We start from the raw sequence: 18,558 nt of genomic DNA on the forward strand, positions 1-18,558 counted from the left end.
AGCTTTATTATTCAAATAGATATTATATCATCCTCTTAAACAGATATCTAGAAAAAGTAGGTAATCATTGAAACTTGTATCATAGTAAAAATACCTTGGAGTTTAATATGTGTGATGATTCTTAGAACTTTCTGAGTTCTGGGCACTGAAACCATGACCTCTGGTCACCAAAAAAATTTCCTTGGGTAGGTAAAAATTTAGATGAAGGTGAAATGAATTAAGTAAATTATATTGAAATAGTAATGAAATTATGCCTCTGAGAAGAGGCATTTGTTTTATCTTTATTTTCTAAACTTTTCATTTTTCTGTTTTTATAATCAGGAAAAAAGTAAACATAATACATACACAGGGAGGGATGGATGGTTGGTTGGATGGATGGATGGATGGATGGGAAAACACTTAGAGAATGTGTATATCTGTATCACTATATTCTAAGGCAAGTTGAAGTTGTTGTTTCGTGTGTGTATTTACTTGTTTATAGCTAGTTTTCTCCACCAGCCCATGTTCCAGTGGACCAGTTGTATTCCCTGCCATATCCCAGTGCCTGACATAATAGATGCCCAGTAAATATTTATTTAATGAAAATATATAGCCCCCACCTCTCTTCTCTCTTTGATTCCTTAAGTTTCAGTGGGTACAGAGGGCTATGTCAGGAACAGTAGCAGCCCCATATAGAGCAGGCTGTCTCCCTAGGACAGAGCCGCAAGAGGGCTGTGTGCTAGGGTAGAGCAGAGGGCAGCCTGGGAGGACTGGCAGCCTGTGCAGTCACTCACCCCGTTTATATGTCCTAGACCAGGTGACAGTATTCCAAAACCTGGTGAGAAATGGGGCAACTCAGTAGGTAAACTATGGCTAAAAACAAGATGTTATATAAAACTAAGTATACACAAGATACACATCATTTGACCTTGCTTTTGTTACTAATAACATATCTTGTGCATGAGCTTACAATGTTCCTGAACAGCTGTGTGATTGATATTTCACATTCAATTTTCATTGCTCTTAAAACAACATGTGCTCATTGGACAAAACTTACCCATGTTAAGTTATAAAAAAAATGACCCTTAAGAATAGTTATGTTGATTTAAAAAAAAAAAAAAAGAAAGAATAGTTACGTTGATTTCAGCGATTATTATATAATCTTTGATGCTTTTCTTGTGTTGTCTTTGGAAAAAAGGGGAGAGGGAGATGGCAAATGTGCAGTCAGTTCACACACTCTGCCAGATTTTTGAAAATACACAGATCTGAAAATGGACTCTGTAGCAATCCATCAGATTTCTCCTTGAAATTGCATGATTTGGATCTCTGAGTACTGACGTGGTTATGCCATTATGCCAACTATTTAGCAGAGCTCCCTAAATGGAAGAACGCTATAGATTTTTTTTCAGTATATACACTGATTTACACTTTAGCGGTAAAGTTGTTAGTGACCCTTTAAGTGGAGCTGTCCAGATGGCAATAAATGTCAGTTGATCCTAACGCCGAAACAGGTGATGGCTGAGGGGTCTTGACTAAATCTTCCAGTTAGAAAAACCATTTATAGTATTTCCTAATCACAGTGGTCTCCTGTGGACACATGCACACACCCCAGACCACTTTATCACTCAGTAAGGAAAATTGATTTACATGTCTTAGCAGTATTGTTGCTGTTTCCAGGTTTTGAAATATTCACTCTGGCTTAGAATCTCCTTGAAGGCAGGGACCATGTCCAACTGGTTCCTGGCTGTCTTGTCCCCTAGGCAGTATCTGGCATGCAGTAGGTGCTCTATAAGTGCTGGCTGAATGGGAGAATAGATTAAATGCAGCATTTGCTGGCACGGCACAGCATGCGTGTCAGCCCGAATCCTTGGTGGGGACATGGGGACCACTCCTCATACTGATTGTGAGGAATGTTGCTGGCAGGAACTTTGATGGACGGTTATGACTTTTTGAAATAGTTCGTTTGATTGATCGCCTAGCAAACTTCACTGCAGTTTCTAATTCTGTTTTCTGCTTTCACAGGCTGTCATTTTAGAAAATGAAGAACTTCCCAAACTGTTCCTTGATTTTCTGAACGTGCGACACTTGCCCTCTCTTCCAAAGGCAGAAAGTTGTGGGTAAGAACTGTCGCTTACATATTGGATGCATATTTTAAGTCGCTCTTCTATAACCGATTACCAGTGGGCCTGACAAATAGCCCAGAGTGGTGCCAGAACGGCCAGCCTGGCCATGCCCGTTCTTTCGGCTTGGGACAGCACTTGCTCGCCCCCTGCTTGTGCTCAAAGGAATTCCTCTGAAATCCTCATCCCTGTCTTGGCCAAGGGGCCAAGGCTCAGTAACTCATGTTTAGACTTAAGGAATCAACCTTTTAAATTATGCTGTTATGTAGAGTGATGTTACGTGGTGGGAACTACGGATCTAGATAGCTTGTTTAGGGTCTAAATTTTTGTGTGTGGATACTCAAGCAAAGTCCATATCTTCTTGGCACACATCCTCATATAATTTTGAATCTATAAATGACCTTAGAAATGACTTAATCTAAATCCCCTCATTTTGTGGTTGAGCAAACAGAGACCCAAGGATTAGGAGCCTTTCCTAAGATCTCTTGCCTTGTAGCTGGCAGAACCCAGGCCTTCCAGCGAGAGCCTTCTTCCTCCACCGCCTCTCCCTCCGGAACTTCTATGCCAGGGTGGCAGACCCTAATCTCTATCTACCAAGGAACCAGAGGTTTGATGTCACCAGCAATCAGGAAAAGACCACCCAAAGAATTAACTCTGAAACAAGCCACTGGCCCATCGGTGGGCACCTGGCTTGGGCTGAGCAGCCTCAGAGCCGTCGACAGCACCCTTGGCATAGTACCCATTTACAGAAAAACAAGCCATCACAAACTCCCTGAGAACCCGAACAGGGAAGAGGGCTGTACCTATTTTCTCGCTGCCTCCAGACCCGCCCGAAGGAGCCGCACTGACTGCAGGAGCGTCCTGCAGACACTCCCAAGGCCGCGGTAAAGCCCAGCTGTCTGCTGGACGAGAGGTCACGGACACCTGTCAGCTCCGCACTGCGCTGCTGACTCAGGGCCACGAGGTCCCACTCACCCCAGAGCATGAATTACACACTACACGCCCTAAATAATCCGTGGGCTCAGTGCGTTCTGTTCCCACTTGTCTGCATTTACTGGGACGTTAGGCGTTTATGTGTTTTTTAGAAGAAATATAAGCAATGGCAGTGAGCAAAATCTTTTCTCCACTACACAAGCCCAAAAGTAGTAATAAAACATTGGGATTTTTAAGTGATCTTCAGGAAAGTGGAAATCCAAGAATATCCCAGTCTAAAGATTCTTTAGGGTGAGACATTAGCCATTCTGTGGCTCAGTGAAAACTTACAGCTCTTTTTTTTTTTTTTTTTTTTTTAATGTTTACCAATTCAGTGCTCTAAGAATACTGGCTGTTTTTTCCTTTGTTGGCATAAACATTGACCCAGCTTATGTGATCTTTTTCTCTCTCTTCCCCCCCCCTTTACGAAAATTCTAGATCTTTTGATGAGACAGAGTCTGAAGAGTCAAGGTAAGAACTAACACTGGTCACTCAAGGGTTGTACAGACCAGGGATAGGACTGTGCGCTTGTTAAATGTTCAGGCACCCACAGTGTAAGTGTTTTAGGTCATGTTTTTCTTGAAAACCTTTGTTACGAAAAATTGGTTTTAAGATTATAAATATTTGATAGGGTCTTAGAGGAGTAACCAGTCATAATTTGGAGTGAAGGAGTTAGAGCCTTACCTTGTTTCATACGAGTAATAAGAATGTTTTATCCGTAATCGTGTAACTGGATTTTTAAGAAAGCACTTTTCAGCCATGATTTATTGTCTAGATAGTGTATCTGCTTCAAATTCCACAAAGAGAGGTTTGGACGGGGAGTGCAGTGCTAGTTTGCTCTCCGTAACTGCGTTTGCTATTATTCTGTTACTCACTCACACTGTTAGATGCATAAACCTTGAGACATCCCCGCACAGCAGTTTGATCCCCTCAAAGCTAGTTTGTAGTGTTTTCTGTTTACCGTCGTCCCCTGATGCTGACATGCCTGTTCTTGACCTTTCCAGCAAACTGTCCCACCAGCCCGTGCTGCTGTTCCTCAGGGATCCATACGTCTTGCCTGCAGCCAGCGGTAATCAAACCTGTCATCTGCTAACAGCTCTTTACTGATCTGACCCTGCACCACATAAACCGCGTTTTTAATACAGGTCTAACAGAGTGACATTGGTCCAGGGCTTAATAATCTGCCAATAAACCAGTGCTCTTGGTGTAAGAGACATTTAGAATTTTAATTGGGGCCAGCCTTTCAGGAGGAAATGTAATTTTTCTTTCTCTCTTCCTGGGCTATTTTGAATTAGAGTAATAAGTGGGGAAGGTATTTACCGTCTTTAATTTTTTTTGGTAATGTTATTTTGGCCTCTGCTTGTTTTTGTCCAGATGCCAGAATTCAAATTCAAGCCTCTAATCCTTTTTTTAAAAGCCCCTTTCCAAAAGTAGTGTACACATATTGCCAGTGTATCTCTGTTTCCATTTAGCTTACAGTTTCTTTGATGGTCAACTATATATTTTTAACAGTTGTATATTTTAAATATAGTTAATTGATTTAACTAACTATAACTGTAATCAATATTTTAGCCTGAGGCCTTTCTCTGTGCCAAGAAATTCAGATTCCTCTGAGTCCCTCGCAAAGTGTCCTCTTGTGCAGCTCTATATGAGTATGTTCTCAGACATTATCTCATTTATTTTTCTTAACAACCATATGAACTAGGCAGGGCAGGTATTATCATTGGCTGAATGAGAAAATTGGGGCTCAGAGAGGTCCCTGACTTGTCCAGGGTCAGATGGCTGATGGATGGACCCCTCGTAGCCTGAGTTCTTGTCTGTGCTCTTTGCGTGTAGTGAATTTTCAGCCTTTGTTTCTGAGAGTCACTAAATAGCAATGGATAGATGATCCACTGAAACCATTCCTACTTTCTGACAATAAAAGTTTATCACCAGCGAGAGAAAGGGGAATGCGGCAAGGATGTAAGTACCCAGATCACCCACTTGGCTGCCAGTTTAAAGAAGAGTGGCCAGCACACAGCTCTCCTCTGTTGAGGAACCTTTTCTAGCACCCTGATCAGAGAGAGCTACCTTTGCTATAAAACAGTATGATCTCATAGTGTTTTTGCGACAAGATCTTTGCAGTGATAGCATTTGCTCCCCATGTTTAACAAATATGCATGCTATCTTAGTTGATGTTAAAATGTTATATTTAACAAATATTCATGATGCAACCTAGTCTAGATTAAATAGGCAGTGTTTTGTAAAGTATTATCTTTTAAAAATGGAGATATTTCATGCATCTGATTGAAATTCCTATAGAAGTATAGAGAGTGCGGCGATCACCGTAGACGAGAACAGCCAGGATACTTGATGGAAGAGGGAAGATATTTTGTGACCCTTAACTCCAGTTCCTTCGGCTTATTGAGCAGCACCTACCATGTGCTCTGTACCTGGCTTGCAACAACGAGCAAGAGAAACTTTCTGGGAAGGAATATCAGCAGTAAATATCTTGAGCTAGAAAGAGTGAGAGTAGGTATCGTTTATTGGTAGCGTGGAGTGTGGATGAAGACTTGCAAAATAAGGGGATTCCTATTTGAGAGTAAGTGGAAATCATGGGTTCGATGGGTAGAATGGAACAGGTATGGGAGGGCCAGTCGCCATATCTATTTTTTTGGAATTTGACCAACCCAGTTTCAAGAATCAGATTCCTATTGTCTTAGAAGTGCTACATTAATGATATATTATTGCAAATCTTTAACATTTAATCTAAAGAGAAACTTTACTTGCATCACATTTCTGTGTTATGAAGCCTCCTAGGAAGATGCTCAAATTATTATTCCAGAGAATACTGAATATGGAAATATCTTCGTGGATATACTGCCCCTCACAAAATCAGAGGAGTGTTTGTCTTTAAAGATCTGACAATTAAACATCATCCTTTTGTAAAATGCTAATAATCAAATATTATCCCTTAGCTTTTAATATCAGAAGTCAGGAGAGTACTCTCTTAACAGCTTGAAAAGCATATGCTTTTTGTTTTTGTTCTGATTTTTCTGGGAAGTTCAAAACAACTCTTGCCAACATCCCCAGTGACTTCAGTGTGGCCAGACCCTGTGGACATTTTTCAGTCCTCATCTCCCCTGGCCTCTCACCAGTTTTAGACATGTTGACCACCTTCCCTCCTTCAAACGCTGTCTCTCCTTGGCTTTCTCACTTTTCTTCCAATCTCTGGCAGTTCCCTGAGGGCTCTTGAAAGCCCTCTCCTCTTCTCACTGTTTCTTTCAAACAATCTCCTCCTTGTTCAAGGCTGTGACTACCCCGGTGTACAGCTGAGTCACAATGTTGTATTTCCGTCCCAACACTTCCCTGCCAGCCCCAGACTCTTACTGTCATTTCTAGCCCTGGGCTCCTGTTTCAACTGGGACTTCACACACTGCGCCCCAGCCACGCTGGAATTCCTTCTGGGCCTCGGATGTGTAACCTCTCCCCCCAACCCTGGGCACCTGCTGTCCCCCCACCTGGCACCGCCTTGTTTCCACTCACGGTGGCTCTCGCCCTGCCGGCTCTCGTGTGCACGCTGCGGCTTTCGAGAACCTTGGCTGGCGCCCTCTCAGGCAGCCCCCGGGAGCCCCTCCACCCGTCCACGGTGGGTGTTTATTAAATAAACGGAAACCAACAAAAACAACAAGAAAGCCTACCCCGAGCCGCATTCCTTCTCATCACCTCTTAGGGGAATCAAAAGCAAGGACGGTTTCCTGAGTAATTCAGACAGTAATGGACATTGTATAAAATCATGCCTATAATGAGGCCAAAATACAAAGTGTAAAGTTGAATGAAAAAGATGAGGAGAAAAGCCCAAAGCCTTGCTCGTCTTATTGTTGATCCCTAGCTGGTTATAAGATACTTGCATCCCGTTCACTCTTTATCAGAACACCCTGTGTGCTTCCTTTGTAGGAATGGTCACAGACTATCTTCTCTCTCTCTCTCTGTCTCTCTCTCTCTCTCTTTCTCTCTCTCTCTGTCTCTCTCTGTCTCTCTCTCTCTCTCTCTCTCATTTACCCTCTGAATCCCCAGTGTCTAGCGTATGCTCAGCCCTTGGCACACAATAAATTCAGAGCCTTGGCACTTGCTCTTCTCTCTGCTGGGAACACCCTTCTCCCAGCCCACCCCCATCTGCGATGTCACTGCATTCAAGTCTCTGCCCAGATGCACCTTCACACAGGCTGTTCCCTCACTGTCCCACCTGTCCCTCCCTAGCCCTGTCTATGCCCTGCATTTTTTTCCTGTCCTTCCCTTGTCACCGCTTGACATCTTACCAGTGCTGTAGAATTACCCATAGTATTTAGTGTTGTTCTGCTTCTTGTCCTTTTTTGCTGAACTTACTTCGTCAAATCCATTTAAGCTAAATATGCTTATGATGTAATTTCACTGACCTTCGAATAGACTTTTATATTTTGGATGGCAAAGGATAAAGGCATGTGCACTCCTTGCATGTAATGTGTCCTATTGGGTATTTTATTGAAAATTAATCAACAGCTCTATTCATGGCTATTGATTTTAATATGCTTCTATGTGGGACAAATACATTTAAAATTAAAATTAACTTAGCCAAATCATTGTTTTTGACTGGATTTGAAATATGCAGGTGTAAGACCTATTGCACGCTTTTAAAGACACGTTTTATGAAAACTTCATGTTGGGGAAAGGCATACACTAAGAAATCAAGTGTCAGCAACCAAAAGTAACTGCATCCTCTTGTGTTAGAGTTGTTTTTAAAACGTGTTTTGTGCATTTGCTGGTCTCCCCTGCCCGCGTGTGATACGTCCCCTGGCATGGGCGAGGCCAGCTACTCGCTTGTATTTCCAGTATTTGCTGTGTAACAATAGCGGGTTCTTACCGTGGGCCAAGCCCAGATCTGAGCACTTTGTTTCACTCATCAGTCCTTACTGTGACCTCTAAGGCCGGTACTATTATGGGATCCATTTCCGGTGGAGGAGAGGGAGGCACAGAGAAGTTAAGTAACTCACCTGAGGTCACACAGATACTAAGCGGCTGATCTAGGACACAGAGGCCTCTCAGGAACTGCTTGTTGAGGGAGACTTGTCACTGTATCCAGCTACTTACTTGCTTCCCCTTGGTGAGTCTTGAGGGTGCCTCGAACTCAGCAAGTCCCAGACTGCATTGGCGTCGGGTTTTACTCCCCGTTCTGCGTCCTCTCCCCCTTCTCCTAGTGGGGAAGCCGGAAACCCAGCAGGCGCCCCGACTTCTCTTTTTCTGTCACTAGCCCCGTCTGCTCTGTCACCGGGTCATGTCCTTCCTTTCTGGAAAAGCCCTGCAACTCCTCCCTGCCACCATCACCACTTTGCAGGGGCTTGTCCCTCCTGAGCTGCAGCCGCTCCGAACTGACCTGTGTCCACGCGGAACTTGGGCCAGTCCATTCTCCAGCCGACAGCCGGGATCGTCTTTTCAGAGCGCAGTTCCATCCTGTCTCCCTCTGCGTTAGATCCCTCAGTACCTTCTCATTGCGTTTGATAAAACCAGAATTCCTGTCCATTCTTCTCAGGTGTGACTTGGCGCCTGTCACTCAGTCCCCCTTGCGACACTTGCCTCCATTCAGGTCTCTGAACCCCCAGGCCCCTCCTGCTGCAGTCTTCCTGGGAGTCAGCCCCCCTGCCTGCGCCCCAGCCCCCCTGCCTGCACCCCAGCCTCCCTGCCTTCCCTGCGAGGCCCGTCCTTCTAGGTCCTTCTATAGTGGTTTTACCTGGTAGGTGCCCCACAGGGGCTGGACGGACATGGTACTGTGTTCTTAAAATGTTGGGCCACCTAATTTTCTTATATAATAACTGTATTATTTAAAATGCGCAGCTTTAGCATAATTCCTGGATATAATTGTGTACAGATTGAAGTGTAGAAACCAAACTTTGAACCATGAGACAGATCGGTTCTCACATCCAAGTCACCCATTCATATTTACCTGCTGTCGTAACTGCAATGTGGCACGACGCCTCCCACCTCTGGGCTTCCTTTGTCTCTCCTGTAGTGATGCTGCTGATTATTCAAGTTTGGCGGGATGGCTTTTGTCAGAAATCTGCCCTTTTAAGTTTGGAAGACAGGCCCCCGTCTCACTGCTCTCTAGAAGCTGGCGTAATAGAACAAGTACTTTCAGGACAACTTGGCCTAAACGCCGCTGTAAACCACGATGGAAAAACTGCAGCGAAGTATTCCCAGTAGAAATCTTGGAATTCCTTCAAGTATATTGAGATTTTGTTAGAAATTGAATTGCCAGTGTAATCCATCTTCCTTGTGAGAAAACATTCAGATAAAGAGCTGGGACCCAGCAGCATTAACCATTAGAACATCCCTTAAATCAATAAGCTACAAATCTGGCCGTGCATTCCTGCAGCGCTGGGGCTGGGGCTGGGGCTGGGGCTGGGGCTGGGGCTGGGGCTGGGGCTGGGGCTGGGGCTGGGGGGGCGTGACAGATGGCCCCCGAACACGCACGCCGCGCAGCGCTGCAGTTCTGCTGCACGCCGATGGCCTTGCCGTGCTAAATTCTACAGAACGCGATTCTATTTTATTGTGGCGCATAAGAAAAGCAGTTTCTCCTCTTGTTTTTCAGATTTTCCAAATGTGGTTATTGAGGGAGTTCTCCATGGGATATTTTACCCTCATCTGCAGCCCAGGTAGAAATCCTGCATGGCTCCAAGAAGCTGAAGCAAGTTTTGAAGTCACGGCCAAGGAAATCGATACCTACCAAATTAACCTAAACTCTGAGACATAACGGCTCTAGCTAGTGGTAGAATTCACAGTCCCAGCTTAATTCAGGGCAGGGACCTTTCCATTAGAATGGTGCTTTTAAAAATAGAAACTAAACCAGGGCAGTGGTCGGGCTAAGGCCAAGTGTTTAAGAAGTAGGAGGTAGCTGCCGACTTAGAAACCCACAGAAAGGAGGCCACAGCAGGTCCCTGGGAGCGCTGGCGGCAGCGAAGTCACCCTCTGCTTCAGTCACACCATTTGCTAATTGAAAGTCATATCCTGAATCATACTGAGACTGATCAACTTCGGTAGCTTTTTTGTTCAGATCTTACGACACACTAATCTTCTCACCATGAGGTTTTCTCCGCCAGCGACTGCACATTCAGCAGTGCCGGCCCCAGTGACTGTCACAGAAACACACCGCGCTCAGTGTGAGGAAGGAGCTAAACTGGAAATTAAATTATCATGACAATATTACGGCATTTTAATTTACGTGACAGTGGAGTTGCATCAAACCAGGGATTAGCTCCTAACAGCAGCACAGAAGGTAAAATGGGCTGTTAGGTGATTCTTGGAAGCCGTTTAGAGAGGCCCTGTGTTGGAATCGTGTGCGCCCGCCTCCTCCGGCTTGCACTCCAGTGCGGGCAGGAAAGAGCGTTTCTTCATCTGAAGACCAGATGAAGCCAGCGGTGTTCAGGGGCCACTCTGTACAGACAGCACTTACCTTTGAACACTAGACCCACACTCAGCCCTGCAAGACGCCCGCCCCGTGGGAGGAAGGCGCGGGCGGGCGGGCGTCTGGGCTCCACGCAAGGCCTGCGCTAGTCAGCAGGCCGTGTCGCCACGCCCTGGGAGGGCAGGTTACTCTTCTCTGGCCGCCTTTTTCCTGACCTCATGTAGTTAGTTAGTGTAAGTTAAATACGTTATGATATAGCTCCACTGTACACCAGACAGACATTCATATGTTGAATAGTGAAGAGTAAACGCATATATACTGCCTGTATGTATGTGCCGATTTCATTGCAAACCAATTAATAACTAGCCTATTTATGGTTATTACTTTTAATAAGTTTCTATGAGGGAGAAAAATATTTAAAATCAAAACTAATAACTACGTCATGGTTTTTGATTAGGATCTCAATATAAAAGTTTAAGCCTACTGCAAACTGTTAAAGATATGTTTTATGTTAGATTCTGTTACTATTAATACACGTTGGAAATAAGCAAGAACTAAATAATCAAGTGTCATCAACGAGAATTAACTGACTAGTCAAACTTTGAAGATATTTTTAAAATGTTTTTATGTTATTAGCTATTTTGAGTTAAATAAAAATAAAGAATAAAACGTATTTATCTTCTGCTCCTAGGATTTTATTGTAAGCACGAATTGTGTTTGTCTCTTTGCACACATAAATGCACACACACACATAAAACCTTTCACACATGCACATAGACATTAATTTCTAATCTGACAGGATAATTTATTAAATTACCTCATCTATTATTAAGCCCACAGATACTCATTAAATATTTGATGATTTACCAAGATAAGTTTTTTAAAAGACCAAGCATCTATTGTGGTGCACTGCTCAAGAAATCTTTTTTGAGAATTTTTTAGTGATGATTTTCAGTTTTTATATTTATTTAAATTTATAATATATAATTTTATCAGCCAGGCTTATTGCAGGAGCTAGAAACCATTGTAGGTGTTTTAAGTAGAAAGGGCTGTAACATCAGAAACTGAATGCTTACAGAATCTTCTGGAAGGATAAGAGGAGTGAACCACTAGTGGGTGTCCAGAAACGAATTCAAGGATGCCACAGCAACCTCCAGCGCCGACCTGCCAGGGGAGCTGCCACCTGTGCCTAAGCAGGAATTCAGGGAGTCGTGAGGCTGCGAGTGGAGCCCTTGAGATAAACAGCATAGCTGCAGTCCAGGGATCGGAAAGTGGGATCAGGAGGTGCCTGTTATCTGCATGAGACATGGAGATACCAGGAGATGGCATGGAGACACTCCACAAGGTCTGCCTCATGGCAGCACACAGGAAGCTGGCTACTGAGCACTGGGACAAGGTGTCCAGCTGCCACCAGCTGCATCACAGTTGCCTCTCAACACCCATGGGCCTGCTCGCCAGCACCCACAGCCCAGAGCAGCAGGAAGATAGCATCCACCCACTTCCGTCTCCCACTTCCGTCTCCCTTCAAAGTTCATCCAGTTTGTAGAGACTGATTCTCAATCTCTGGCTACAGTGGAGTCTGGGGAGGAGCTGGTAGCCTTCTTGTCTCTGCAGCTTGGGAAAGCACATTGGAAAGATGATGGAATATATTTCCATGGTTGAAAATCAATTTAAAAATATTGATGTAAACATATATATACAGGAAATTCTTCTCCGATCTCATCTATATACCCAATTCCCCTCCTATAGGCAACTACTGTACTTAATGTGTGTATTAATATTTTGAGACCTAGTTCATCTACATGCAAGCAAATATTAAACATTTAGTGCACATATATTCCATTTCCCTCTCTTTTACAAAAATGGTAGCATACAGTACTCATTGTTTTCTACCTATTTTCATTTAACAGTGTATCTTGGCAACCTTTCCATAGTAGTACATAACATATGTTTCTTTTTTTTTTTACAGCTGCATGGATCTGCTATAATTTATGTAACCAGTACCATATTACTGGGCATTTGTTTTCATTTTTCTATAAGAATGCCATAGACAATAATTTTTTTGTGTGTATAGATGTGTCATCACATATTTTATTAATAGTTTGCATAAAACTATAAAGCCAAAACAGAAAAAACTTTTATTTAAAGACTGTCAGATGTATAAATGCACATTTATAATATTTCATAATATTTCACTCCTGGATTTCATTGGGCGTGGCTGCCCCATATTGCTGTGCAGGTTGTGCACTGCATGAGTCCAAGCAGTGCCATTCACATGGACTGCAGTGTGAATGGTATTCCCTGATTCATGCTCGGAACCCTGCATTTGGGGAAATATAAAGAAAACTAGACTATTCAAAACATGGATTCATAGGCAATAGAGAAGTAAAGGGTAGAAGGAAGAGACCAGAAGAAAGAAAAGGAAAAGAAATCCCATTGCCACGTGAGCCAGGATGTGGGGACAGCCCCCGCTCTCCTATGCTGAGCTTGGTGTTTTGCCTGGGCTGTTCCCAGGCGGCTTTATGCAGCGCCTCCCTCAGGCTCGCCCCCTCGCCCGGCCACTCTGCACACTGGCGGCCCTGGTGTCCTTTCTCCTCCCTCCATTCCGAACAGTCGGACGTGTGTACAAGCCCAGTAACACAACGACCATCGCTGCCTGGCAAATCCTACAGTTGTATAAGCTCCCTTTGAAAAATGTTGAAATCTCATAATCAGAGTTTAGAGAAATATCATGATCACGCTTTAGAAATAACGAACGGCTTTCATTTCACTTGTCAGCTTTGATCAGTTGATAACGGCTGCCTGAAGTGCTGCACACCATGAGGATGACCTCCATCGAAACAGAAAATAACCAGTGTTGGAGAGGACTGGAGAAATTAGAACACCTGTAACTATACGTTGCTGGTGGAAACGTAAAATGGTTGCAGCCTCCGGGAAATAGTATGACGGTTCTTCAAACAAAACATAGAATTACTATATGATCCAGCAATTCCATTTTTGGTTACATACCTAAGAGAAGTGAAATCAGGGACCCAAACAGATATTTACATACCCATGTTCATAGCAGCATCAGCCATAATAGCCAAAAGGTAGAGACAATCCAAGTCTTCATTAATGGATGGACAGATAAAAAGGAAGGAAATTCTGGCACATGGTATAATGCAGATGAATCTTGAAGACAATATGTTAAGTGACATACATGGGCCAGTCACGAAAGGGCAAAATCTTGGCTGGGCAAGGTGGCTCACACCTGTAATCCTAGCACTCTGGGTGCCCAAGGCGGGGGGATTGCTTGAGACCAGGAGTTTGAGACCAGCCTGAGCAAGAACGAGACCCCGTCTCTACTAAAAACAGAAAAATTAGCCAGACATGGTGGCATGCACCTGCAGTCCCAGCTACTTGGGAGGCTGAGGCAGGAGGATCCCTTGAGCCCCCAGGAGTGAGCCTCCCTATTTTGACAGAGGAAAGGGATGCCAAAGAGGAGAAGGAAATGTTATCCAAGAAAGACACGGAAAACAAAGTGACTGACTAGCTGACTCTACCAAGAGTTGGCCTTGTTTATCTTCAGTTGTGGTGGAGGAGAGAGAACAGTCCATTTTCAGGCTGGGTGTGACGATGGCTTCAGTTGCAGGAGGTCACTGGCAGGCCGTGGGACGCCGGCGGTCCCGTTTCAGAGGCTCAGGTCCCGGAGCCTGTGCGAGGGAGGCAGGGAGGCTGATGGGGGGCTTTAGCTTCCCCCAAAGGGCGGGGTTCTCAGCTACGTGAGCTGCCGGAAGACACGGAGGTTCCAGGAATTTTTATTAAGAATTCTTTCATTACAAATAGCTTCTATTCATTACATCCTCTACTGAGAATCAGTCATTTCCCGACTTCCAGTCCAGCCCGTCCTTGCTAGCCTAGGCTGCCTCTCACCCTTCCGCCTCCCCTCTCCTGAGCTTTTTCTCAGCCCAACCGAGGCGGATGGAGGTGATGAAGGAAAAAAAAATGTATTTTTTATTGAAAATAAATGTATTTTTTATTGGAAAGAAATGTATTTTTACTGAAAATAAATGTATTTTTTATTTAAAATATAAAATATAAATACATTCACTTTTCCTTCCTCACCCTCCCACCCCCACCGCCACTCCCTTCCCAGCCTCCGGTAACCAGCGATTGAAGAGAACATCCGTCCAGCTCTCGGGATATTGCGTGGGACCACAGGAAGGGACTCTTTGAAGAAGCAGGAAGGATGACAGTTTTGAGTAGTGGTCTAAATGGACACCCTATGTATAATTAGGAAGTTATTAATACATATTCATTCATCCATTTGTTCAATGAAATGCATTTGAGTCCCCTCCCCCACCCCCAGATTAAGGCACTTTATTAATCACCTAAAGAATAGAGACGTAATCCTTGTTTTCTGGAGTTTTTGGCCATTTGCTAGGAGGCATCTCTCCATTTTACTGAATTAGACATAGAGTTCAGTGATTGAGGCTGTCTTCTCCAGTCTCTGCTCGCAAGTAATCATTTTCATCTTGGCTTTGTTTTGGTTTTCATCCTTGATGATAATTGTAGATTTCGAATTCAGCAGCGGAAACCCAGGGCAGTAGCAGGCGCGAACTCAACACTGAGACCTCTGAAACATTCCTGTTTTCTGTCCATGCAAACACACAGTGACAGACTGGCTTCTGATGAGGGTAAAGGGGCGTTTATTCTTGTATGAAGGGAAGGAGGGTATATTAACTATGGTAAGCCAGTGGAGCACACGTAATTTACTGGAGAGGAATTTTTTTTGTGTCCTAACAGTGTAGTTGTAAATCTGACATATGAAATGTGAACCATTTTCTGTCTGCATTACTCGTAACAGCAGTTACAGCGGCATCACCAGCGATCCTAGCTGTGAAATTCTTTTATGTGGGTATTTGTGGTCTTTTGTTTCTGGTTTCTATTAGCTTATTTACTAATTTACTTTCAATTTATTTTTATTGAGGTAAAATATACATATATAGTTTATTATCGTTACCATTTTGAAGTGTACAGTACAATGGTAATAAACACGTTTATATACTTTTTCCCTCGTCCCCTCACCCCTGCTCGCCCTCCTGGCCTCTGCTAACCACCAGTCTACTCTCTATCTTCATGAGATCCACTTTTTTTAGCTCCCACATATGAGTGAGAGCATGTGATGTTTGTCTTTCTATGCCTGGCTTATTTCACTTGACATAATGCCTTCCAGTTCCATCCATGTTGCTGCAAATGACAGGGTTTCATTCATTTTTATGGCTGAATAATATTCTATTGTGTTTATACACCATATTTTCTTTATCCATTCATCTGTTGATGGGCACTTAGGTTGATTATGTATTTGGGCTATTGTGAATAGTGCTGCAATAAACATGGAGATGCTAGTATCTCTTTGATATATTGATTTCCTTTCTTTTGAGTACATTACTCAGCAGTGGGATTTCTGGGTCATATGCTAGTTTTATTTTTAGTTTTTGAGGAACCTCCATAGCGTTCTCCATAGTGGCTGTGCTAACTTACATGCCCACCAACAGTGTACAAGAGTCCCCTCGCCCCACATCCTCACTAGCATCCGTATTGTCTGTGTTTTTGATACAAGCCATTTTAACTGAAGTGAGAAGATACTGGATTGGGATTTTGGTTTGCATTTCTCTGATGATTAGTGATGTTGAGAATTTTTTCACATACCAGTTGGTCGCTTGTTATGTCATCTTTTGTGAAATGTCTGTTTGGATCTTTAGCTCATTTTTAAAGTTTTTTATTTTTTCACTATTGAGTTGTTTTAACTCCTTATATATTCTGTTTATTAATCCTTTGTCAGATGTACAATTGCAGATGTTTTCTCCAAGTTTTTGAGTTGTTTCTTCACTTTGTTGATTGTTTCCTTTGCTGTGCAGAAGATTTTTAGCTTGATATGATCTCAGTTGTCTATTTTTGCCATAATTGCCTATAGCCTAGCTATGGTATTCTATGTCATTTAGAGACTCCTACGTACTGAGGTTCTACTGGATGTCGTGTGTTGTTGGACTAGGGTTTTACATATGTTATCCTGTTAAGTTCTTTACAAAGTAGTTTTTAGTGCCATTATTTTATTGAAAAGGAAATTGAAGATCAGAGAGATTAATGATAATAAAACGTAACTAATAGGCTTGAGCACTAATTTGGGGGCCAAGAGGCACTGGGCTAAATCCTCTTCACAGATAATTCCATTGAAGCCTCACCACATCTTTAATCAGATATGTATTCTTATTCCACTTTACAGTGAGAATTATGAGGCTAGTGAACTAGCTTGACTGTGGCCACCAGTTAATAAAAGGGGTTGGGATTTAAACATTTCCTCTACAAAACTCCCCAGTCAGCTTCACAGTAGAACTGTATTTATATGCATTTTTGAACCAGACATGAACACACAAATCATAAAGAACTAGTATTATAAAAGCTGTTAATGGTTCTACGCCACATTATAAATTGCAAAGTGCTTTCCCATCGTACTTGACTAAACCAAGCTCCCTGCTGGCAGCAGCCTCCTCCCAGTTCTGTCTGCACCCACTCCTAGTTCAGTCCATTCTTGACACAAGAGCCAGAGTGAGCTTCTTAAAATGTTCATCAGATCATGTCACTCTCTCGCTCAAAATCCTCCAGTAGTGTCCCTTCCCACTTAGAATAAAATGTGAATTCCTGCTGCCCCCTCCAAGTTCATCGTGCACTCCTCTCGCCAGCGCGCACTGCAGACAGCCTTCAGCTCCCAGGACATGCCAGCCTTGGTCTCTCCTCAAGCCCTTTGAAGACCTGCTAGTCTCTGTCTGAAACACCCTGTCCACCACCTTAAATAGCCTGGATCATTCTCACTTTCTAGGTATAAGCTTAAATGTCACCTCCTCAAAGAGTCCCTTCTTGGTCACCCCATCTAATGTAGCACCCCAGCTCCCACTCTGCACCATGAGTCTATCGTGGCAGATTGTTGCTTCCTTCATAGAGGTTGCAGTTGCCCTGGTTATTTGTCTACCTGTTTGCTGTCTTGCAGCAGCAGCGGCAGCAGCTGACTGGGCGGTTTCTCCAGTGCGGGGCCCAGACTTTCCGTTGAGGACCACTGTTGAAAGTGCATGGCAGCCCCTGCTCCTGGCCCCAGGTCAGGGCTGGCCGTGCACTTCAGAGCAGGGCTTCAGAACTGTGCATTGACTAAATGGCCTTGAAACAAGATTCGTTAACATCTTCCCAGCTTCCCACAGTGGTTTGTTATGCCCTGATTGTTCTGAAAACAGTGACTTTCTATAGTTCACTCACCAACTTGATTCACAGAGTGTGGTTAATGGGTTATGTAACTACATATTTGGATGATCTCTTCTATGTCTACTGTCCTTTACAAATAACTAAGATAATTCTGATTATAAACCCTCGTTTTGTGACACCCTCGGCAGTGGTTTTCAAACTGTGGCCCTAGACCAGCACATTGGCATCGCCCAAGAACTTGTTAGAAACACACACGATCGTGCCCTACCCCAGACCTACTGGATCAGACACTCTGAAAGTCAGGCCCAGAAATCCGACAAGCCCTCAGGGTGATTCTAATGCACAGTGAAGTCTGAGAACCACAATCCTAGGGCATTTTGAATTATTTTCATGTTACATGTTTTTAGACATTTTAAACTCTGTTTAATTAAAAAAGAACACAAAACACCCCAAGCCCACCTCAATATTTCTAGGGGCAGCCAGCACAGATTCAAAGAGAATGCCAGGAGGCTGCTCTGAGAGGCTGGCGATGCGTTTAAGACGGCCGTCCAACGCTGCGGCAACTCAAGAAAATATCAGGATGATTGAACAAAACTAATAAGGTATTTTAAAAGCAGTATAAGATAATACCATGCGCTTAGAAATTGTCATCTTTTATATTACCTTTTATATCTACTTACAGTAATTTTTTCTCATCACAGCAGGCAACACAGTCTTTCTAGATCCTTGGTATCTAGATCCTTGGTGTCTAGATCCTTGGTATCTAGATCCTTGGTATCTTTCTAAATTTGAATTTGAGTAAACTAGAATCCTTGCCCTCATGAAACTTACAGAATGATG

The 18,558-nt window shown here is 43.4% G+C and overlaps 1 protein-coding gene across 2 annotated transcripts in view; it reads left to right on the forward strand.

Moving 5' to 3' along the window:
* Nucleotides 1-12,477, forward strand: part of SNX24 (sorting nexin 24) — a 140,575-nt gene extending 128,098 nt beyond the window's left edge. The window contains exons 4-7 of one of the 2 annotated variants that reach the window (XM_012788557.3): nt 2,002-2,096; nt 3,510-3,542; nt 4,076-4,140; nt 9,673-12,120. In XM_012788557.3, coding sequence (XP_012644011.1) covers nt 2,002-2,096; nt 3,510-3,542; nt 4,076-4,140; nt 9,673-9,740 — 261 coding nt within the window. In that variant the 3' untranslated portion in view covers nt 9,741-12,120. Of the gene's footprint in view, nt 1-2,001; nt 2,097-3,509; nt 3,543-4,075; nt 4,141-9,672 lie in introns of both variants that reach the window. The other variant, XM_012788558.3, reaches the window with a different exon arrangement.
* The last annotated feature ends 6,081 nt before the right edge of the window (nt 12,478-18,558 follow it).

The sequence above is a fragment of the Microcebus murinus genome, chromosome 11 (assembly GCF_040939455.1).
Source record: "Microcebus murinus isolate Inina chromosome 11, M.murinus_Inina_mat1.0, whole genome shotgun sequence".
Classification (NCBI taxonomy): Eukaryota; Metazoa; Chordata; class Mammalia; order Primates; family Cheirogaleidae; genus Microcebus; species Microcebus murinus.